The sequence below is a fragment of the Phocoena sinus genome, chromosome 5, assembly GCF_008692025.1.
Source record: "Phocoena sinus isolate mPhoSin1 chromosome 5, mPhoSin1.pri, whole genome shotgun sequence".
Taxonomy (NCBI): Eukaryota; Metazoa; Chordata; class Mammalia; order Artiodactyla; family Phocoenidae; genus Phocoena; species Phocoena sinus.
The window spans coordinates 109,542,292-109,567,951 of record NC_045767.1 but is presented as its reverse complement, the minus strand read 5'-3'; the positions used below and the strand labels follow the sequence as shown (position 1 = coordinate 109,567,951).

The window sequence follows — 25,660 nt, the reverse complement described above, 5'->3', positions numbered from 1 at the left end:
CAGAAAATATGAACAGACCAATCACAAGTAATGAAATTGAAACTGTGATTAAAAATCTTCCAACAAACAAAAGTCCTGGACCAGATGGCTTCACAGGTGAATTCTATCAAACATTTATAGAAGAGCTAACACCTACCCTTCTCAAGTTCTTCCAGAATACAGCAAAGGGAAGAACACTCACAAACTCATTCTTCAAGGCCACCATCACCCTGATAACAAAACCAGACAAAGATGTCACGTAGAAAACTACAGACCGATATCACTAATGAACATACATGCAAAAATCCTCAACAAAATACTAGCAAACAGAATCCAACAGCACATTAAAAGGATCATACACCATGATCAAGTGGGGTTTATCCCAAGAATGCAAGGATTCTTCAGTATATTCAAATGAATCAATGTGATACACCATACTAACAAACTGAAGAATAAAAACCATATGATGATCTCAATAGATGCAGAAAAAGCTTTTGACAAAATTCAACACCCATTAATGATAAAAACCCTCCAGAAAGTGGGCATAGAGGGAACCTACCTCCACATATTAAAGGCAATATACAACAAACCCACAGCAAGCATTATTCTCAATGGTGAAAAAGTGAAAGCATTTCCTCTAACATCAGGAACAAGACAAGGATGTTCACTCTCACCACTCTTATTCAACATAGTTTTGGAACTCCTAGCCACAGCAATCAGAGAAGAAAAAGAAATAAAAGGAATACAAATTGGAAAAGAAGAGGTAAAACTGTCACTGTTTGCAGATGACATGATACTATACATAGAGAATCCTAAAAATGCCACCAGAAAACTACTAGAGCTAATCAATGAATTTGGTAAAGTTGCAGGACACAAAATTACTGCACAGAAATCTCTTGCATTCCGATACACTAATGATGAAAAACCTGAAAGAGAAATTAAGGAAGCACTCCCATTTACCACTGCAACAAAAAGAATAAAATACCTAGGAATAAACCTACCTAGGGAGACAAAAGACCTGTATGCAGAAAACTATAAGACACTGATGAAAGAAATTAAAGATGTTACCAACAGATGGAGAGATATACCATGTTCTTGAATTGGAAGAATCAATATTGTGAAAATGACTATACTACCCAAAACAATCTACAGATTCAATGCAATCCCTATCAAATTACCTATGGAATTTTTTACAGAACTAGAACAAAAAATCTTAAAATGTGTTTGGAGACACAAAGGACACCAAATAGCCAAAGCAGTCTTGAGGATAAAAAACAGAGCAGGAGGAATCAGACTCCCGAACTTCACACTATACTACAAAGCTACAGTAATCAAGAGAGTATGGTACTGGAACAAAAACAGAAACATAGATCAAAGGAACAAAATAGAAAGCCCAGAGATAAACCCACGCACCTATGGTCAACTAATCTATGACAAAGGAGGCAAGGTTATACAATGGATAAAAGACAGCCTCTTCAATAAGTGGTGGGAAAACTGGACAGCTACATGTAAAAGAATGAAATTATAACACTCCCTAACACCATACACAAAAATAATCTCAGGAGAGGACTGGGGTTGGTGGCGTGAACACAGCCTGCAGGGGGTTAGTGCACCATGGCTAGCCGGGAGGGAGACCGGGGAAAAGTCTGTACCTGCCGAAGAGGCAAGAGACTTTTTCTTCCCTCTCTGTTTCCTGGTGCACGAGGAGAGGGGATTAAGAGTGCTGCTTAAAGGAGCTCCAGAGAAGAGCCGCGGCTAAAAGCACGAACCCCAGAGACCAGCATGAGATGCTAAGGCTGCTTCTGCCGCCACCAAGAAGCCTGTGTGCGAGCACAGGTCACTATCCACACCTCCCTTCCGGGGAGCCTGTGTAGACCACCACTGCCAGTGTCCCAGAATCCAGGGACAACTTCCCCGGGAGAACACATGGCGCACCTCAGGCTGGTGCAACGTCATACCAGCCTCTGCCGCCGCAGGCTCGCCCCACACTCCGTGCCCCTCCCTCCCCCCGGCCTGAGTGAGCCAGAGTCCCCGAATCAGCGGCTCCTTTAATCCCGTCCTGTCTGAGTGAAGAACAGACGCCCTCCAGCGACCTAAACGCAGACGCGGGGCCAAATCCAAAGCTGAGCCCCTGAGAGCTGTGAGAACAAAGAAGAGAAAAGGAAATCTCTCCCAGCAGCCTCAAAAGCAGCGGTTTAAAGCTCCACAATCACAATCAACTTGATGAACCCTGCATCGGAGGAATACATGAACAGACAATGAATCATCCCAAATTGAGGGGGTGGACTTTGACAGCAAGATTTATGATTTTCTCCCCTTTTCCTCTTTTTGAGAGTGTGTATGTGTATGCTTCTGTGTGAGATTTTGTCTGTATAGCTTTGCTTTCACCATTTGTTCTAGGGTTCTATCCGTCCGTTTTTTTTTTTTTAATTCTTTTCTTAATAATTATTTTTTATTTAAATAACTTTATTTCATTTTACTTTATCTTCTTTCATTCTTTCTTTCTTTCCTTCCTTCCCTCCTTTAGACAAACGAATCATCCCAAATTGAGGAGGTGGACTTTGAGAGCAAGATTTATGATTTTTTCCCCTTTTCCTCTTTTTGTGAGTGTGTATGTGCATGCTTCTGTGTGAGATTTTGTCTGTATAGCTTTGCTTCCACCATTTGTCCTAGGGTTCTATCCATCCCTTTTTTTTTTTAATTTTTTTTCTTCATAATTATTTTTTATTTTAATAACTTTATTATATTTTATCTCACTTTATTTTATTTTATCTTGTCTTTCTATCTTTTTTTTCCTTCCTTCCCTCCTTCCTTCCTTCCTCCCTCCCTACCTCCCTCCCTCCTTTCTTTCTTTCTTTCTTTCTTTCTTTCTTTCTTTCTTTCTTTCTTTCTACTTCTACTAATTCTTTCTTTCTACTTTTTCTCCCTTTTATTCTGAGCTGTGTGGATGAAAGGCTCTTGGTGCTGCAGCCAGGAGTCAGTGCTGTGCCTCTGAGGTGGGAGAAACAACTTCAGGACACTGGTCCACAAGAGACCTTCCAGCTCCACATAATATCAAATGGCAAAAATCTCCCAGAGATCTCCATCTCAACACCAGCACCCAGCTTAACTCAATGACCAGCAAGCTACAGTGCTGGACACCCTATGCCAAACAACTAGCAAGACAGGAACACAACCACACCCATTAGCAGAGAGGCTGCCTAAAATCATAATAAGTCCACAGACACCCCAAAACACACCACCAGACGTGGACCTGCCCACAAGAAAGACAAGATCCAGCCTCATCCACCAGAACACAGGCACTAGTCCCCTCCACCAGGAAGCCTACACAACCCACTGAACCAACCTTAGCCACTGGGGACAGACACCAAAAACAACGGGAACTACAAACCTGCAGCCTGCAAAAAGGAGACCCCAAACAGAGTATGTTAAGCAAAATGAGAAGACAGAGAAATACGCAGCAGATGAAGGAGCAAGGTAAAAACCCATCAGAGCAAACAAATGAAGAGGAAATAGGCAGTCTACCTGAAAAAGAATTCAGAATAATGATAGTAAAGATGATCCAAAATCTAGGAAATAGAATAGAGAAAATGCAAGAAACATTTAACAAGGACCTACAAGAACTAAAGATGAAACAAGCAACAATGAATAACACAATAATTGAAATTTAAAATACTCTAGATGGGATCAATAGCAGAATTACTGAGGCAGAAGAATGGATAAGTGACCTGGAAGATAAAATAGTGGAAATAACTATTGCAGAGCAGAATAAAGAAAAAAAGAATGAAAAGAACTGAGGACAGTCTCAGAGACCTCTGGGACAACATCAAACGCACCAACATTCGAATCATAGGGATTCCAGAAGAAGAAGAGAAAAAGAAAGGGACTGAGAAAATATTTGAAGAGATTATAATTGAAAACTTCCCTAATATGGGAAAGGAAATAGTTAATCAAGTCCAGGAAGCACAGAGAGTCCCATACAAGATAAATCCAAGGAGAAACACGCCAAGACACATATTAATCAAACTGTCAAAAATTAAATACAAAGAAAACATATTAAAAGCAGCAAGGGAAAAACAACAACACACAACGGAATCCCCATAAGGTTAACAGTTGATCTTTCAGCAGAAACTCTGCAAGCCAGAAGGGACTGGCAGGACATATTTAAAGTGATGAAGGAGAAAAACCTACAGCCAATATTACTCTACCCAGCAAAGATCTCATTCAGATTTGATGGAGAAATTAAAACCTTTACAGACAAGCAAAAGCTGAGAAAGTTCAGCACCACCAAACCAGCTCTACAACAACTGCGAAAGGAACTTCTCTAGGCAAGAAACACAAGAGAAGGAAAAGACCTACAATAACGAAACCAAAACAATTAAGAAAATGGGAATAGGAACATACATATCGATAATTACCTTAAATGTAAATGGACTAAATGCTCCCACCAAAAGACGTAGATTGGTTGAATGTATACAAAAACAAGACCCATACATATGCTGTCTACAAGAGACCCACTTCAGATCTAGAGACACATACAGACTGAAAGTAAGGGGATAGAAAAAGATATTCAATGTAAATGGAAACCAAAAGAAAGCTGGAGTAGCAATTCTCATATCAGACAAAATGACTTTAAAATAAAGACTATTAGAAGAGACAAAGAAGGACACTACATATGATCAAGGGATCGATCCAAGAAGAAGATATAACAATTGTAAATATTTACGCACCCAACATAGGAGCACCTCAATACATAAGGCAAATACTAACAGCCATAAAAGGGGAAATCGACAGTAACACATTCATAGTAGGGGACTTTAACACCCCACTTTCACCAATGGACAGATCATCCAAAATGAAAATAAATAAGGAAACACAAGCTTTAAACGATACATTAAACAAAGTGGACTTAATTGATATTTATAGGACACTCCATCCAAAAACAACAGAATACACGTTTTTCTCAAGTGCTCATGGAACATTCTCCAGGATAGATCATATCTTGGGTCACAAATCAAGCCTTGGTAAATTTAAGAAAACTGAAATTGTATCAAGTATATTTTCCGACCACAACGCTATGAAAAATGCAAAAATACCTGAATGAACATGTCTCCAAAGAAGATATGCAAATGGCCATAAGGACATGGAACGATGCTCAGCATCATCAGTCATGAAGGAAACGCATATCAAAACCACAATGAGATATTACTTAACACCCACTAGGATGGCTATAATCAAAAAGACAGACATTAACAAGTGTTGGCAAGCAAGTGGAGAAACTTGAACTCTACCAAATTGCTGATGGGATTATGAAATAAATATAGCCACTTTGGAAAACAAACTGGGAATCCCTCAAACGGTTGAACATAGACAATATGCCTCAGCAATTCCACTCCTTCATTTCCAAGAGAAATGAAAACATAAGTACACATAAAAACTTGCACATAAAAGCCCATAAAGCATTCCCAAAAAGTGCAATCAACTCAAAATCCACTGATTAAAGAATAATTAAACAAAATGTGCTATATCCTTTCAACATTAGTCAGCCATTAAAAGTAATGAAGCTGGCCTTCCCTGGTGGCGCAGTGGTTGAGAGTCTGCCTGCCGATGCAGGGGACACGGGTTCCTGGCCTGGTCCCGGTCTGGGAAGATCCCACATGCCGCGGAGCGGCTGGGCCCGTGAGCCATGGCCGCTGAGCCTGCGCATCCATAGCCTGTGCTCCGCAACAGGAGAGGCCACAACAGTGAGAGGCCCATGTACCGCAAAAAAAAAAAAAAGTAATGAAGCAGTGATACATACTACAACATGAATGGATCTTGAAAACAGTAGTGGTAAGTAGAAAAAGCCTATCACAAAAGTCCAGACATCACATGATTCCACTTGCATGAACTGTCCAGAAGAGACAAATCCATATAGACAGAAAGTAGAACAGCAGTTGCCTAGGCCTGGGAGTTTGCAGTGAAATGTGTCCAGTGACTGCTAAGGAATGCAGGGTTTCTTCTGGGTGTGATGAAAATTTCTAAAATTGATTGTGATAATGGTTACACAGCTTGGTGAACACACTTAACCATTCACTGTACACTTTAAATGAATGAATCATATGATATGGGGATTATAAATCAATAAAGCTGTTAAAAAAAGATCATACTACAAAGTTTTTGTTTTCTTGTTACTTATAATTTACAATAATTACTGTTACTTATAATTAACAATTTCTTGTTATTATAATTTACGTAGGCATTTCTGTTGACATCATACATACACATATATTCTTTTATATGTATAAGATATTCCATAAAACATGAAAAAATCATAGAGCCAAATTTATGTAATAACATAATTGATACTTCAAGAGGCTGATTTAAACTGAATGTTGGGGACTTCCCTGGTGGCGCAGTGGTTAAGACTGCAAGCTCCCAATGTAGGGGGCCTGGTTCAATCCCTGGCCAGGGATTAGATCCCACATGCGTGACACAACTAAGAGTTTGCATGCCACAACTAAGGAACCAGCAAGCCGCAACTAAAGAGCCCACAAACCGCAACTAAGGAGCCTGACTGCCACAACTAAGGATCCCACATGCCACAACTAAGAAGCCCACCTGCCACAACTAAGAGCCAGCGCAACCAAATAAACAAATAAAATAAAATAAAGTAAAATAAAACGAATGTTGCAATAAGAAAAAAAAATTTTTAAGTACATATTCACTGTATACATATGCTCTCTCTCACTGAAACATGAGAGTAGAGGATGTGAAAGCTTTCTAAAACTAATTTACCCATAAATACTTTAAGTTCCCTTTAAAAGCTATGTTTAAGGGAAAAAATGAGTCACTAAATATATTTAAAACACCTTTTCTCTGAAAGTTCCAAAAGCTGTGTAGTTGAACTGCGCCACTTTCAAGATACATATAAGTAAATAGAATGGATGGACACATTACTATCTCAAAGAATTATAAATAATAAAGTTATAACATGCGTGCAAAAGAGATTAATCTCATGAGAATACTTTATTTTTTAAAGGGAACCCTCTTGCACTGTTGATGGGAATGTAAATGGATACAGCCACTATGGAGAACAGTATGGAGGTTCCTTAAAAAACTAAAAATAGAATTACCATAAGACCCAGCAATCCCACTGCTGGGCATATACCCTGAGAAAACCATATTTAAAAAAGAGACATGTCCCACAATGTTCACTGCAGCACTATTTACAACAGTCAGGACATGGAAGCAACCTAAGTGTCCATTGACAGAGGAATGGATAAAGCAGATGTGGCACATACATACAATGGAATATTACTCAGCCATAAAAGGAAACAAGATTGAGTTATCTGTAGTGAGGTGGATGGACCTATAGTCTGTCATACAGAGTGAAGTAAGTCAGAAAAAGAAAAACAAATACCGTATGCTAACACATATATATGGAATCTAAAAAAAAAAAACTGTTTCTGAAGAACCTAGGGGCAGGACAGAAATAAAGACGCAGACGTAGAGAATGGACTTGAGGACACAGGGAGGGGGAAGGGTAAACTGGGACAAAGTGAGAGACTAGCACTGACATATATACACTACCAAACGTAAAATAGATAGCTAGTGGGAAGCAACCGCATAGCACAGGGAGATCAGCTCACTACGTTGTGACCACCTAGATGGGTGGGATAGGGAGGGTGGGAGGGAGGCATAAGAGGGAGGGGATATGGGGGTATATGTATACATATAGCTGATTCACTTTGTTATACAGCAGAAACTAATACAACACTGTAAAGCAATTACACTCCAATAAAGATGTTTTTAAAGAACTATATATTTAAATATATATATTTAAAGGGTGGATCTGGATATGTTTTTCTCTTATTTATTTATTTATTTATTTATGGCTGCACTTGGTCCTCGTTGCTGTGCACAGGCTTTCTCTAGTTGCAGCGAGCGGGGACTACTCTTCGTTGTGGTGCGCGGGCTTCTTATCGCAGTGTCTTCTCTTGTTGCAGAGTACAGGCTACAGGCGTGCGGGTTTGGTGGTTGTGGCTTGCAGGCTCTAGAGTGCAGGCTCAGTAGTTGTGGTGCACGGGCTTAGCTGCTCTGCAGCATGTGGGATCTTCCCACACCAGGGCTCGAACCTGTGTCACCTGGTAGGCAGATTCTTAACCAATGTGCCACCAGGGAAGTCCCAAGAATACTTTTTTATGTTGGAGACAAACGATAAGCTCAATGCCAACAGAGTACAATTATTCTAGAAAGCTTCAAATCTAAAATGGTTATTAAGGAAAAATTATAAAGAAAAAATAATATGAGCAATAAAACTTTCCAAAGAAAACTGTGTATTTTGTGTGAAGCATTCAAATATCACAAATATCCTTTCAAAACACTCTCTTCTTTCTGCAGGTATTGCCTGGCTACATAGGGGCCACAAGCAAGTAGGATATTATGAGAACAAAAGTAAAAAATGAATAAAAGGTAACCTCAGAAGAAGAATAGGCTGAAATATCTTCAAAAAATGTATGCTTGTAACAGGCACACCAATGTCATAATGAAGTAAAAATGCTTCCATAAATAATACATATACATTATATAATGTAATCCTATAATATTTTGAAACATTACAGATATTACTGCCATACATAACTGTCTTATTTATAAACTGATTAACAGATTACAAGAATGCTGAGATTGATATTATATGGAAACACACAGGTTAGAAAAACTTGCCTAGAAAGTTTCCAAGAGTAACTCTCAGGTGCAAAAGAAACAGGAATCAGGAAATGTAAGGCTAAAGAAAGATCTTCAGAAAGATAAAACTGAAAGTGTTACACATAAATTTCTTTTTTTTTTTAACATCTTTATTGGAGTATAATTGCTTTACAATGGTGTGTTAGTTTCTCCTTCATAACAAAGTGAATCAGCCCTACGTATACATATATCTCCATATCTCCTCCCTCTTGCATCTCCCTCCCACCCTTCCTATCCCACCCCTCTAGGTGGTCACAAAGCACCGAGCTGATCTCCCTGTGCTATGTGGCTGCTTCCCACTAGCTATCTATTTTACATTTGGTAGTGTATATATGTCCATGCCACTCTCTCACTTCGTACCAACTTACCCTTCCCCCTCCCCGTGTCCTCAAGTCCATAAATTTCTGTATGAGAATGCAAAGATAAAATTCATAAGACAAAATGGCTTATGTTGAAAAGAACTGGGTTCTTATTCCACTGAGGCCCCAAGGGGTGAGTGGACAGCTTTCTTAACTTCTCAGAGCCTCTATTTCTTCATCTCTAAAATAGTCAGGAAAAAGTAACATGCACAATTGCTGTAAAGATTAAGTTAGGCTGTGCAAAGAAGTTTCTCCCTAACACAGAACCTGTCAGGAGTGTTTTACAGGGCCGTACTTTCAGGAAGCAAAAGAAAGAAAAAAGAACTTCAAGTGATTTCCTCGTTAAGATTTACTTACTGCAGCACTCTTTCCTGGAAAGTTGAAAAAGGCATCCGGACCATACTTCTGTGGCATGTGCTTTAACACAGACAGCAACTTTCCAGCATGTGGAGGCTATGAAAAGAATCAACAATTCATTAACCACATCATTCACCATAAAACAAAAATACCTACTTTTAGTAGAGACATACTTTAATATATCCCCAAATAACTAAATAATTCTACAAGCTAAAAAGCATATAAAATAACCTCCTTAAAGGAGGGTTATTTTCAACTACCTTAAAGAAATGAACAATGCACTCTATGCCATTTTTTTTTATGAGGCGTTGGATTAATATGAGCCAACAGCATTTGACACGTAACTCTTCACACTACAGCAAAAACGACCTTTCAAAATTACAAACTACATCAACCCACTACCCATCCCTTTTTAAAGCACTTTCTAATTTCACCAAAAAATAATGCTTACCAAGTCCCACTGTTAAAGGCACTTTAAAAACAATAAAATATTTTAGCCTCATAACCACACTAGGGGTTATTTTCACTCCATTTTGCAAAGGACGAATCTGAGTCAGAGGAACATGTCCAAGGTCATACAGGTAGTAAGTGACAAGGATAGGATAAGAATTCAGTCTGACTCCAGAGTCCATGCTTTTAATTACTACACTTTCACTGTTACATTATTCTATCTCTCCTATAGCTTCCCACTGTCTTTAAAATAAAGACCAAAATCCCTAACATGGCCCACAAGATAGTTTACATATCTCCTTAACCTCTTTTGCCTCTCTCTGCACTCTATCTACAATGCCTTCTCTGTCTTCTTCCCATAATAGGGCCTGAGCACAAGCTATTCCTTCTGCTTAAAATGTTCTCACTAGGCCTATTCCCCCCTCCCCAGCCTCCTCCACCTTAACTAAATAAATCTTACCCATCCATTGAAGTTCATCTTAATGATCACTTCTCAGGGCAGTCTTCCCTGACCTCTGAGAATGGATCAAATCTCCCTATCACATTTCATTCTACAAAATATCTCTACTATACAGCATGTATAAAAGTTGTAACATTACATTTATTTGATTAATGCCTCTTTGACCCACAAGTCTCCTCTAATACATTAAACAACCAACAGCTAAAACGAAAAGGCACATTTACATTTAGGAAAAGCAAAGGACAATCAAATACACCTTATCATTTCAATCAGTTTAGAAAGTGTAGTACATTCCTCTTAAAAGTTAAAAGTTCAAAACAGTGTCAAACTACAAGTGAAATCATTGGCTTGCCTTCATCTTATCTGGTAGCTGCTCTAAATTATCATTAATAACTATCTAAAAGAGTTTGGCAACCTTTTACCTAAATGTTAAGTGGAAAGCTTCATTCGTAAGTGATCAAGAAATTTTCAATTAACCACACTGTTCAATTATAAAAGTGTAATAACAAGTTATTACAATCACAATGATTTTTTAAAATAAATTCTAAAATGAAATCACCAAAAATAATACGCAGTCAAAAATAAAAATATAACTGTAGCATTTCTAGAGAAATCAATCCTCAAAATTTTCTTTTCTATAAACCAATCAAAAAGCATACATTAAGACAAGCACTTAATCCACAGATACTGCTAGGGGACTGTATACTAAGAAAGCCTTTCAGAAAATAATTCAAGAGTCTTTAAAAATGTTCACCCATTGATATACTATTTCCACATATAAAAATATGTGCTAAAGTAATAATCAAAAAAGCAGACACAGATTTAGATACAGGGATTTTTCACTGCACTGATATGATAGCAAAAGCTACATAAGCTCTGAGCAAGGCCCTGCTCTTGTTTTATTAATAGTTCATTATTTTTTTCCCTCCCATAAGCAGCTACATTAACATGCTTAATCTTTTTATATGTGTTCCTTTAAAAATGTGTTTCTGTGTGCCTATACTTAAAATTTAAATGATGTTGGGTTAGATATATCATTCTATTTCTTACTTTCTTCCTGCTTTTTGGTATCCATTCTTATTACTCTGTTCATTATTTCTAACTGCTATATAATAATCTATTCTATGCATCCAATACATTTTACCTATCTATTCTCCTAAAGATAAACACATGTTGACAATTCACTGCCATCAAAAATAATGCTTCAGTGAACATCCTCATACATATTTCCTTACAGAACTATGTGAGAATTTCTTGGAACATGCACTCAGGAGCAAACTACTAATTCATTGGATATGGGTATAATTTAAGTGACTAACTAGTACTAGATTACTCTTGAGGATGGCTCCATTGGTGTTCATTCCAACCAGTAGCACACAGCTTTAAAATAACTCTATCTCTCCAATTATACTTGCTATTATCCAACTCTATAATTCTTAATACAAATGACGTAAGGTGACATATCAATACTGCTTTCATTTGAACATCTCTAATTATTAGTGATTTAGTGTTTATTTGATTATGGGATTTCTCTCTCTGTAAATAGATATCTGTTCATATCCTTTCCTATTTTCTTATAGTTTTCTATATTCACCAATATAACAAAAAATGTTTTAATTACATATTCAGAATACATAAATTATTTGAATATAAATCAAAACCAAAATCAAACCAGTATACTTCTTCTTCTGGACATGACACAGTAACAGGACCTATACTTTCGAACTCACCATAATCAACTTGAAAACTGGACAAAATGTATGAAACTAAAACTGTTTTCACACTAGCTCAAGACTGTGATCCTTGAGAAAGGGAAACAAAATGAGGCATGAGATTACCCAGACTTTCTACCTGCAGTCAACTTCCTTATCACATATCATTGCACAGGGAGAAGAAAACCAAACAGAACTTGAAATTCTCATTGAGCTGATGAGGCAGAAATTCGAGGATGGGTAGTCTGAGGTGGACAGAAACTTCAGGGCAGAGTACTACAGAGGAAGGACCTATGCAGAGAAGAAATTCCAGAAATCTGCACTGACCCTTTGGCATAATACCAAACTGTTCATTTCTACCTTAAAACTCAACAAGGCGGGGTAGCCAAGATTTTGACAGCCATCAGTCAAAGAATTCCCAGAGCAAATATAGAGCCAGGAATTGCTGAGACCCTACTAGGCACTATGCAGAGACCACAGTCTTGCTTGCCTCATGTCTGAGACTTAAGATCATTCACAAAGACCCTAGAAAAGTCAGGCCAGAATAAGGATGCCCTAATAATAATAAGCCCTGGGGTAACAGCCTAGATTGGCTGACCAAAAAAACTTTTAAACTAGCCTGAAAGGATAAAGTTAATCCACAAGCAACTTACCTGCCTGCAAAAACAGTCTAACAATCTTAAAAGAACTATGACAGAATCCAACACTCAACAGGGAATAACTCACTATGACTAACATCACTGTGTCTAAAATCACTAGTATAAAACAGGAAAATAGGGCTTCCCTAGTGGTGCAGTGGTTGAGAGTCCACATGCCAATGCAGGGGACGCGAGTTCGTGCCCCGATCTGGGAAGATCCCACACGCCGCGGAGCGGCTGGGCCTGTGAGCCATGGCCACTGAGCCTGCGCATCGTCCGGAGCCTGTGCTCCGCAACGGGAGAGGCCACGACAGTGATAGGACCGTGTACCACAAAAAAAAAAACAAACACACACAAAAAAACAGGGAAATATGACCTACAAGTAAAAGCAGAATGAGTGAGCAAAAAACTGACCTAGAAAATGACAGAGATGACAGAATTAGTGGATGAGAACATTAAAGCAACTATTAATATGTTGCATATTCTCAATGATTTAAAGGAAAACAAGAATGAGGGAACAAATGAAAGACATTAAAAAGAACCAAATAGAATTGACAGAGATTAAAAGTATCTGAAATCTGAAAATTTTAATGGCTGTTAACACATTACAGAAGAAAAGATCAACTGCCTTAAAAATATAGCAATAAAAGCAATCTAAAATGAAGCACAGGGACTTCCCTGGTGGCACAGTGGTTAAGAATCCACCTGCCAATGCAGGGGACATGGGTTCGAACCCTTGTCCAGGAAGATCCCACATGCTATGGAGCAACTAAGCCCATGAGCCACAACTACTGAAACCCAACATGCCTAAAGCCTGTGCTCCACAACAAGAGAAGCCACTGCAATGAGAAGCCTGTGCACCGCAACAAAGAATAGCTCCCACTCACCGCCAACTAGAGAAAGCCCAGGCGCAGCAACCAAGACCCAATGCAGCCAATAAATAAATAAATAAATTTATTTATTTAAAAATCAATAAAATAAAATGAAGCACAAAGAGAAAAGACTAACACAAATGTGAACAGATCTCAGTGACCCAAGGGGCACTACCAAGAAGGTTAAAAAACATGTAACTGGAGTCCCAGAAGGAGGGGGAGAGGGACAAAAAAATGATATTTGAAAAAATAATTATCAAAATGTTCCCAAATTTGATGAAAATTATAAGCCCACAGATGCAAGAACCCCTAATAAGGATAAATACAAGGTAAACCACACCAAAAACATAATAAAATCACTGCAAACCTTAAAAGCAGGCAGAGAGGGCTTCCCTGGTGGCACAGTGGTTGAGAGTCCACCTGCTGATGCAGAGGACACGGGTTCGTGCCCCGGTCCCGGAATATCCCACATGCCGCGGAGCGGCTGGGCCTGTGAGCCATGGCCACTGAGCCTGCGCGTCCGGAGCCTGTGCTCCGCAACGGGAGAGGCCACAACAGTGAGAGGCCCGCGTACCGCAAAAAAAAAAAAAAAAAAAAGCAGGCAGAGAACCAGAGTTCAATACAAAGAAACTAAAGAGTACAATCATTTTAATACAATAAATTAGAGTGTACAATTGCAGAGCACAAATTTACATATACTTAAACAGAGGCAGATTAAGGATCAGCTGGCTGAGTAGTTGCTGCAGGCAATGATTTCTAAACAGCTCTAAAATAAGCCTAGAAATGCAACAAAAACGGAGAAAATATTTACGAGTATTCCTCTAAGGCATAAGTAACTAAAGAGTAGGAAGAAACAGTTTGATAAGGCACCTGGAGTTCAAAATCAGTTGACCACTACCACCCACTGCAAAGTACCAGGAAATTGCATCTAAAGAGGGCGGAGCCAATTAGCACAGCGCTTTTGTTCAGTGGGTGGGTTATTCAAGTTTAAACTACTCAGACTGATACAAAGAGAAGCTAGATGCTGCTACCCAACATTTTTATTTCTCTGTCCTTACCCTTTCCCTCTAACTTAATGTTGAATTTTTATGTTGAATTTTAAAATGTTGAAATTTTTAAAAAATAAAAATTATTTAAAACATTTGAGGAAGGACCAAATTACCAACCTGCCTGGAACACCCAGTTCTCTTCGTCCACACCTGTGTCAGGTGATGGCAAAAGTAGCTGTAGAGTGGGGGGAAGAAGGAAGATGGCGGAAGAGTAAGACGCGGAGATCACCTTCCTCCCCACAGATACACCAGAAATACATCTACATGTGGAACAACTCCTACAGAACACCTACTGAACACTGGCAGAAGACCTCAGACCTCCCAAAAGACAAGAACCCCCCCCACGTACCTGGGTAGAGCAAAAGAAAAAAGAATAAACAGAGACAACAGAACAGGGACGGGACCTGCACCAGTGGGAGGGAGATGTGAAGGAGGAAAGGTTTCCACACACTAGGAAGCCCCTTCGCGGGCGGAGACTGCAGTTGGCGGAGGGGGGTAAGCTTCGGAGCCGCGTAGCAGAACACAGCAACAGGGGTGCGGAGGGCAAAGCGGAGAGATTCCCGCACAAAGAATCGGTGCTGACCAGCACTCACCAGCCCGAGAGGCTTCTCTGCTCACCCGCCGGGGCGGGCGGGGGCTGGGAGCTCAGGCTCGGGCTTCGGTCGGAGCGCAGGGAGAGGACTGGGGTTGGCGGCGGGAACACAGCCTGCAGGGGGTTAGTGCACCACGGCTAGCTGGGAGGGAGTCCAGGGAAAAGTCTGGAGCTGCCGAAGAGGCAAGAGACGTTTTCTTCTCTCTTTGTTTCCTGGTGCGTGAGGAGAGGGGATTAAGAACGCTGTTTAAAGGACCTCCAGAGACGGACATGAGCCGCGGCTAAAAGCGCGGACCCCAGAGACGGGCATGAGACGCTAAGGCTGCTGCTGCCGCCACCAAGAAGCCTGTGTGCGAGCACAGGTCACTCTCCACACCTCCCTTCTGGGGAGCCTGTGCAGCCCGCCACTGCCAGGGTCCCAGGATCCAGGGTCAACTCGCCCGGGAGAACGCACGGCGCACCTCAGGCTGGTGAAACAACCCGCTGGCCTCTGCCGCCGGAGGCCCGCCCCCGCATCCGCACCCCTCCCTCTCCCCGGCCTGAGTGAGCCAGAGCCACCGAATCAGCGGCTCCTTTAACCCCGTCCTGTCTGAGCAAGGAACAGACGCCCTCCAGCGACCTACACGCAGAGGTGGGGCCAAATCCAAAGCTGAGCCCCTGGGAGCTGTGAGAACAAAAAAGAGAAAGGGAAATCTCTCCCAGCAGCCTCAGGAGCAGTGGATTAAAGCTACACAGTCAACTTGATGTACCTGAATCTGTGGAATACCTGAATAGACAACGAATCATCCCAACTTGAGGAGGTGGACTTTGAGAGAAAGATTTATTATTTTTTCCCCTTTTCCTCTTTTTGTGAGTGTGTATGTGTATGCTTCTTTGTGAGATTTTGTCTTTCTACCTCTGCTTTCACCATTTCTCCTAGGGTTCTTTGTGTCCGTTTTTTTTTTCTTGTAAAAAATTTCTTTTTCTTAATAATTACTTTTTATTTTAATAACTTTTATCTTACTTTATTTTATTTTATCCTCTTTCTTTCTTTCTTTTTCTTTCCTTCTACCTTTTCTCCCTTTTATTCTGAGCTGTGTGGATGAAAGGCTCTTGGTGCTGCAGCCAGGAGTCAGTGCTGTGCCTCTGAGGTGGGAGAAACAACTTCAGGACACAGGTCAACAAGAGACCTCCCAGCTCCACATAATATCAAACAGTGAAAATCTCCCAGAGATCTCCATCTCAACGCTAAGACCCAGCTCCCCTCAACGACCAGCAAGCTACAGTGCTGGACACCCTATGCCAAACAACTAGCAAGACAGGAACACAACACCACCCATTAGCAGAGAGGCTGCCTAAAATCATAATAAGTCCACAGACACCCCAAAACACACCACCAGACGTGGACCTGCCCACAAGAAAGACAAGATCCAGCCTCATCCACCAGGACACAGGCACTAGTCCCCTCCACCAGGAAACCTACACAACCCACTGAACCAACTTTAGCCACTAGGGACAGACACCAAAAACAATGGGAACTACGAACCTGCAGCCTGCAGAAAGGAGACCCCAAACAAAGTAAGATAAGAAAAATGAGAAGAGAGAAAAACAAACAGCAGATAAAGATAAAGAAAACAAAACCCCACCAGACCTAACAAATGAAGAGGAAATAGGCAGTCTACCTGAAAAAGAATACAGAATAATGAAAGTAAAGATGATCCAAAATCTAGGAAATCGAATAGAGAAAATGCAAGAAACATTTAACAAGGACCTACAAGAACTAAAGGTGAAACAAGCAACAATGAATAACACAATAATTGAAATTAAAAATACTCTAGATGGGATCAATAGCAGAATAACTGAGGCAGAAGAACGGAAAAGTGACCTGGAAGATAAAATAGTGGAAATAACTACTGCAGAGCAGAATAAACAAAAAAGAATGAAAAGAACTGAGGACAGTCTCAGAGACCTCTGGCACAACATTAAACAAACCAACGTTTGAATTATAGGGGTTCCAGAAGAAGACGAGAAAAAGAAAGGGACTGAGAAAATATTTGAAGGGATTATAGTTGAAAACTTCCCTAATATGGGAAAGGAAATAGTTAATCAAGTCCAGGAAGCACAGAGAGTCCCATACAGGATAAATCCAAGGAGAAACATGCCAAGACACATATTAATCAAACTGTCAAAAATTAAATACAAAGAAAACATATTAAAAGCAGCAAGGGAAAAACAACAACACACAACGGAATCCCCATAAGGTTAACAGTTGATCTTTCAGCAGAAACTCTGCAAGCCAGAAGGGACTGGCAGGACATATTTAAAGTGATGAAGGAGAAAAACCTACAGCCAATATTACTCTACCCAGCAAAGATCTCATTCAGATTTGATGGAGAAATTAAAACCTTTACAGACAAGCAAAAGCTGAGAAAGTTCAGCACCACCAAACCAGCTCTACAACAACTGCGAAAGGAACTTCTCTAGGCAAGAAACACAGGAGAAGGAAAAGACCTACAATAACAAAACCAAAACAATTAAGAAAACGGGAATAGGAACATACATATCGATAATTACCTTAAATGTAAACGGATTAAATGCTCCCACCAAAAGACACAGACTGGCTGAATGGATACAAAAACAAGACCCATATATATGCTGTCTACAAGAGACCCACTTCAGACCTAGAGACACATACAGACTGAAAGTAAGGGGATGGAAAATGATATTCCATGCAAGTAGAAACCAAAAGAAAGCTGGAGTAGCAATTCTCATATCAGACAAGATAGATTTTAAAATAAAGACTATTACAAAAGACAAAGAAGGACACTACATAATGATCAAGGGATCAATCCATGAAGAAGATATAACAACTGTAAATATTTATGCACCCAACATAGGAGCACCTCAATACATCAGGCAAATGCTAACAGCCAGAAAAGGGGAAATCGACAGTAACACATTCATAGTAGGGGCCTTTACCACTCCACTTTCACCAATGGACAGATCATCCAAAATGAAAATAAATAAGGAAACACAAGCTTTAAATGATACATTAAACAAGATGGACTTAATTGATATTTATAGGACACTCCATCCAAAAACAACAGAATACACATTTTTCTCAAGTGCTCATGGAACATTCTCCAGGATAGATCATATCTTGGGTCACAAATCAAGTCTTGGTAAATTTAAGAAAACTGAAATTGTATCAAGTATCTTTTCCGACCACAACGCTATGACACTAGGTATCAATTACAGGAAAAGATCTGTAAAAAATACAAACACATGGAGGCTAAACAATACACTATTTAATAACAAAGTGATCACTGAAGAAATCAAAGAGGAAATCAAAAAATACCTAGAAACAAGTGACAATGGACACACGATGACCCAAAACCTATGGGATGCAGCAAAAGCAGTTCTAAGAGGGAAGTTTATAGCAATACAATCCTACCTTAAGAAAGAGGAAACATCTCGAATAAACAGCCTAACCTTACACGTAAAGCAATTAGAGAAAGAAGAACAAAAAACATCCAAAGTTAGCAGAAGGAAAGAAATCATAAAGATGAGATCAGAAATAAATGAAAAAGAAATGAAAGAAACGATAGCAAAGATCAATAAAACTCAAAGCTGGTTCTTTGAGAAGATAAACAAAATTGATAAACCATTAGGCAGACTCATCAAGAAAAAAAGGGAGAAGACTCAAATCAATATAATTAGAAATGAAAAAGCGGAAGTAACAACTGACACTGTAGAAATACGGAAGATCATGAGAGATTACTACAAGCAACTCTATGCCAATAAAATGGACAACCTGGAATAAATGGACAAATTCTTAGAAATGCACAACATGCCAAGCCTCAATCAGGAAGAAATAGAAAATATGAACAGACCAAACACAAGCACTGAAATTGAAACTGTGGTGAAAAATCTTCCAAAAAACAAAAGCCCAGGACCAGATGGCTTCACAGGTGAATTCTATCAAACATTTATAGAAGAGCTAACACCTATCCTTCTCAAACTCTTCCAAAATGTAGCAGAGGGAGGTACACCCCCAAACTCATTCTACGAGGCCACCATCACCCTGATACCAAAACCAAACAAAGATGTCACAAAGAAAGAAAACTACACACCAATATCACTGATGAACACAGATGCAAAAGTCCTCAACAAAATACTAGCAAACAGAATCCAACAGCACATTAAAAGGATCATACAACATGATCAAGTGGGGTTTATTCCAGGAATGCAAGGATTCTGCAATATAGGCAAACCAATCAATGTAATACACCATATTAACAAACTGAAGGAGAAAAACCACATGATCATTTCAATAGATGCAGAGAAAGCTTTCAACAAAATTCAACACCCATTCATGATAAAAACTCTGCAGAAAGTAGGCATAGAGGGAACTTTCTTCAACATAAAAAAGGCCATATATGACAAACCCACAGCCAACATCGTCCTCAATGGTGAAAAACTGAAAGCATTTCCACTAAGATCAGGAACAAGACAAGGTTGCCCACTCTCACCACTAGTATTCAACATAGTTTTGGAAATTTTAGCCACAGCAATCAGAGAAGAAAAGGAAATAAAAGGAATTCAAATTGGAAAAGAGGAAGTAAAGCTGTCACTGTTTGCAGATGACATGATATTATACAAAGAGAATCCTAAGGATGCTACCAGAAAACTACTAGAGCTAATCAGTGAATTTTGGAAAGTAGCAGGATACAAAATTAATGCACAGAAATCTCTTGCATTCCTATAGACTAATGATGAAAAATCTGAAAGTGAAATCAAGAAAACACTCCCATTTACCATCGCAACAAAAAGAATAAAATATCTAGGAATAAACCTACCTAAGGAGACAAAAGACCTGTATGCAGAAAATTATAGGACACTGATGAAAGAAATTAAAGGTGATACAAATAGATGGAGGGATATACCATGTTCTTGGATTGCAAGAATCAACATTGTGAAAATGACTCTACTACCCAAAGCAATCTACAGATTCAATGCAATCCCTATCAAGCTACCACTGGCATTTTTCACAGAACTAGAACAAAAAATTTCACAATTTGTATGGAAACACAAAAGACCCCAAATAGCCATAACAATCTTGAGAACAAAAAATGGAGCTGGAGGAATCAGGCTCCCTGACTTCAGACTAAACTACAAAGCTACAGTAATCAAGACAGTATGGTACTGGCACAAAAACAGAAACATAGATCAATGGAACAGGATACAAAGCCAGAGATAAACCCATGCACATACGGTCACCTTATCTTTGATAAAGTAGGCAGGACTGTACAGTGGAGAAAGGACAGCCTCTTCAATAAATGGTGCTGGGAATACTGGACAGGTACATTTAAAAGTATGAGATTAGAACACTCCCTAACACCATACATAAAAATAAGCTCAAATGGATTAAAGACCTAAATGTAAGGCCAGAAACTATAAAACTCTTAGAGGTAAACATAGGCAGAACACTCTATGACATAAATCACAGCAAGATCCTTTTTGACCCACCTCCTAGAGATATGGAACTAAAAACAAAAGTAAACAAATGGGACCTAATGAAACTTCAAAGCTTTTGCACAGCAAAGGAAACCATAAACAAGACCAAAAGACAATCCTCAGAATGGGAGAAAATATTTGTAAATGAAGCAACTGACAAAGGATTAATCTCCAAAATTTATAAGCAGCTCATGCAGCTCAATAACAAAAAAACATACAACACAATCCAAAAATGGGCAGAAGACCTAAATAGACATTTCTCCACAGAAGATGTACAGATTGCCAACAAACACGTGAAAGAATGCTCAACATCATTAATCATTAGAGAAACGCAAATCAAAACTACAATGAGGTATCACCTCACACCAGTCAGAACAGCCATCATCAAAAAGTCTACACACAATAAATGCTGGAGAGAGTGTCGAGAAAAGGGAACACTCTTGCACTGCTGGTGGGAATGTGACTTGGTACAGCCACTATGGAGAACAGTATGGAGGTTCCTTTAAAAACTACAAATAGAACTACCATATGACCCAGCAATCCCACTACTGGGCATATACCCTGGGGAAACCATAATTCAAAAGAGTCATGTACCAAAATGTTCATTGCAGCTCTATTTATAATAGCCCGGAGAAGGAAACAACCTAAGTGTCCATCATCAGATGAATGGATAAAGAAGATGTGGCACATATATACAATGGAATATTACTCAGCCATAAAAAGAAACGAAATTGAGTTATCTGTAGTGAGATGGATGGACCTAGAGTCTGTCATACAGAGTGAAGTAAGTCAGAAAGATAAATACCGTATGCTAACACATATATATGGAATTTAAGAAAAAAAATGTCATGAAGAACCTAGGGGTAAGACGGGAATAAAGACACAGACCTACTAGAGAATGGACTTGAGGATATGGGGAGGCGGAAGGGTAAGCTGTGACAAAGTGAGAGAGTGGCATGGACATATATACACTACCAAACGTAAAATAGATAGCTAGTGGGAAGCAGCCGCATAGCACAGGGAGATCAGCTCGGTGCTTTGTGACCACCTGGATCAGTAGGATAGGGAGGGTGGGAGGGACGGAGACGCAAGAGGGAGGAGATATGGGAACATATGTATATGTATAAATAATTTACTTTGTTATAAAGCAGAAACTAACACACCATTGTAAAGCAATTATACTCCAATAAAGATGTAAAAAAACAAAAAAGTAGCTGTAGGGGGCTAAATGCTATTCTAACTGATCTCTCCCCCTCAATTTGCCATTTACCCCCTGTGCAACAATATCAATTTCTTAAAAGCTACTAATATGTTTGGGGAGGGGAACAGTTTCAAATATCAAAGAGTATTTAAGCTTACCCATTGTCCTTTATCTCCTTGAAGTTTACTGAAGAACAGCTTTAGTTCTCGAACTGTCAAATTGTAGCTAGCCAGCACTCCCAACATGTCAACTAAAAGATCTGGAAACAAAGAAAGCAAAAAATAAAATAATAAAGCTACTTATATTTCTTGAAAGATTAAAATATATGGTGCTTACTTAACAGTTTGGACACTGAAGTTCCAGGTACATGTTACTCAATATTTATTTTAATAAATATTATTAAATAAGAAAAATAGAGTACTTAAGAATCAAACTTCATTTCTTCACAACCATTGTATTATGGAAAGTCATACCTGCTATCATACTGTCAACTTTTTCAATTTTCCCAAGCACTTTCTCAACAAGGCCTACTTCAGTGCAGACCTGAAGATTTCGTATGCTTTTCTTCAGAATGGCTGTAAACATGCTCCAGATTTCTGCTTGGCAAGTAACATCACATTTCTCTAATAGGTCCACCATGCAGATGATACTCTCACCTTCTTGAATAATGAAATTCATTTCTAAATCAAACTGCCCTCCTACCAACTTCCAGGGGCAGGGGGAAGGAGGGGGGAAAAAAAGAAAACATTAAAAGCATTAGTACTTCTTCAATATAACTAGAGTACACTCCTAAGCTTTAGATTCACAGTAACTATCCATATACATTCTTCTCTTCCCTGGTAGTCTAGTGATTAGGATTCAGTGCTCCCATACACATTCTTCTCTACCCCCTACAACAATAAAACGATCTTTAATACATACACACACACACACACACACACACACACACACACACACACACAGCTCTAAAAAAATAAAGCTTCTAAAGAAATCTTCAAGTTATGATAGCACAGTCAAGTGAGACTTAGAATATAAAAATGGAAGTATTTTCAACAAATGGAGGATGTTTAGGTAAATCACTACCACTGCCCTGATACTAATAAAGATCTAACTTAGCTCTATAATTGCTTCTAATTCAGTGGTTCATTTATGAATTAGGTAATCTGTGAGCTACTCACAGCAACCTAAATGTCCTTTGCTACTTACACATGTATGAGCTCACAGCAAAAATGAAAAGCTGAAAGAGGCTTAGAGTGGACACAAAACATGTAACTTTACTTGTCAAATTCTTGGTTTATTACACCTATCCACTTTGATCCCCCCTGTCAATAATCAGGATAACTCAAACTTAGTCACACACTCAAAGTCAGTAATCAAGAAAATTTATTTTCATTGATATTGCTATCACAAAATCCACCCAGAGAAAGCTGTACTGACCTATTTCTACCCTGCCATCTCACCAATAGCATCCTCACAGAGGGAAAGTTTTTTAATTTTAACAAACCCCAATTGTTTAAAGGAATTAAAATACTTTTAGAATTACCTTTGCAGGCCTATCTTTTTTAACTAGAGTTTTTTAAAGATCTCTGTCAGAACAGTTACATACATGATTCACCTACACTCCTGTCCTTCTGAATACACCTTCATTTTTCATTATGCTTTCCTAAACCTAAAAGGTAGGCAAGAATTAGGAGAAAGTGAATTGTACAAAACAAAATCCAACAGCTCATAAAAGAATAGGGACTACCTTGGTGACGCAGCAGTTAGGATTCCGTGCTCCCAATGCAGGGGACCCAGGTTCGATCCCTGGTCAGGGAACTAGATCCTACATGCATGCTGCAACTAAGAGTTCACATGCCACAACTAAGGAGGCTACCTGCCACAACTAAGGAGCCCATCTGCCACAAGTAAGGAGCCGGCAAGCCGCAACTAAGGAGCCCATGAGCCGCAACTAAGGGGCCTGCCAGCCGCAACTAAAGGAGCCCATGAGCCGTAACTAAGGAGCCCATCTCCCACAACTAAGACCAGGCACAACCAAACAAATTTTTAAAAAAAAAAGAATAATAGACATGACCACGTAGAGTTTACTTCAGAAAAGCAAAGATGGTACAGAACTAGGAAATCAATTAAAACTCCTTGCAGCCAGGGACTGATATGCGTCCCAGGTTCTGTCAAAGATACACACTGGCATGAGAAAGAAAAAATGGAAAAATGAAAAACAGGAGGCAGTATCTGCATGCAGGGAGATAAGAATTCCTAGCAAGCACAGTCATAAAGGCTTTTGGGATTTCTAGGAAAGCTCTGGCAGAGATTTTAGTGTACAATTCTTTGCATAATCAGTAACATGCAGCATAAGGTGATGACAGATGGGTTTCTGCTAAAAGAGTCCCTTGGTGTGATTGGGCCAATTCTCCTAGCTACATGGTCCTGGCTATGAAGTATACGTGCTTGGTTCCCCAAGTGCTCCCCAAAATTCTGTAAGCTACATAAGAAGTGTAATAGAGATATTTTTTTGATTATTTGTGACTATTTTTTGCTTGTTTTGTCTTTAACTTTTTATTCTGAAATAATTCAGACATTCAAAAATTGCAAAATAGGGCTTCCCTGGTGGCTCAGTGGTTGAGAGCCCACCTGCCAATGCAGGGGACACGGGTTCGTGCCCCGGTCCGGGAAGATCCCACACACCGCAGAGCGGCTAGGCCCATGAGCCATGGCTGCTGAGCCTGCGCGTCCGGAGCCTGTGCTCCACAACGGGAGAGGCCACAACAGTGAGAGGCCCGCGTACCCGAAAAAAAAAAAATTGCAAAATATACAGTTCCTGTATACCCTTTAACCAGCTTCCCCTAATGTGAATATATTACATCATCATAATACAGTCATTAAAACCAGGTACAATACTACAGATCTTACTCAAATAGACACTTGTCACACTAATGTCCTTTTTCTGATCAAGGATCAGCATCCCCTTAGTCTTCTCCAAACCGACACAGTGGCACAGGCATTCTTTGACATTCATGAATTTGACACTTTTTAAGTATATTTGCCAGTTATTTTATAGACTGTCTTCCAATCTGAACATTTCTTCATGTTTAAATTCAGGCTATGCATTTTTGGTAAAAAATACCCCAGAAGTGATGTGTGTCCTTCTCGGTGTATCATTTTGGATGGTACCTGAAGTCAGTATGTCTCGCTATTGGTGAGGTTAGCTTTGATCACCTGCTTAAGGAAGTGTCTGTCAAATTTTTTCCATTTTAAAGTTACTATCTTTCATTTTTAAATTATTAAGCATTCTTGTAAAGAATACTTTGAGACTATACAAATATCTTGTTTCTCATCGTACTTTTTAGCATCCATCGATGGATCTTACCTGCAATTGTAAATACTGTGGCATAGCTAAATGGTGGTTTTATATTTCCATCAAACTTTCTACATTTATTAATTTTAAAAGACTTTCTTTAATAATAAAATACACCAAAAAAAGCCAGTATTATGTCCACATAGGAAAATTGGAATGATTCTCCTGAAAGTCAGAAATAAGACTAGGATGCACTATCATTACTATCACTTGATATTATTCTGGGGATACAGAAGTCACATTTGGTCAAAAGGCAGCAACATGTATAGATATCAGAACAGAGGATTTAAATTCCAATTATTTTCAGATGATATAATATATATCTGAAAAATTGAAAAATTACTATAAATGACAAAATTATTTGGTAATGAAACTACTGACTACAGTTAACAATATGAATCAAGCTCAAAAGA

The 25,660-nt window shown here is 39.2% G+C and overlaps 1 protein-coding gene across 2 annotated transcripts in view; it reads right to left on the bottom strand.

The window, feature by feature from the left end:
• LRBA (LPS responsive beige-like anchor protein) overlaps positions 1-25,660 on the bottom strand; it is a 753,999-nt gene that overhangs the window by 655,183 nt on the left and 73,156 nt on the right. For both annotated transcript variants that reach the window (XM_032633582.1, XM_032633583.1), the window contains exons 3-5: positions 22,366-22,597; positions 22,051-22,151; positions 9,423-9,518 (exon numbers count right to left, since the gene is read on the bottom strand). In XM_032633582.1, coding sequence (XP_032489473.1) covers positions 9,423-9,518; positions 22,051-22,151; positions 22,366-22,597 — 429 coding nt within the window. The remainder of the gene's footprint in view (positions 1-9,422; positions 9,519-22,050; positions 22,152-22,365; positions 22,598-25,660) is intronic.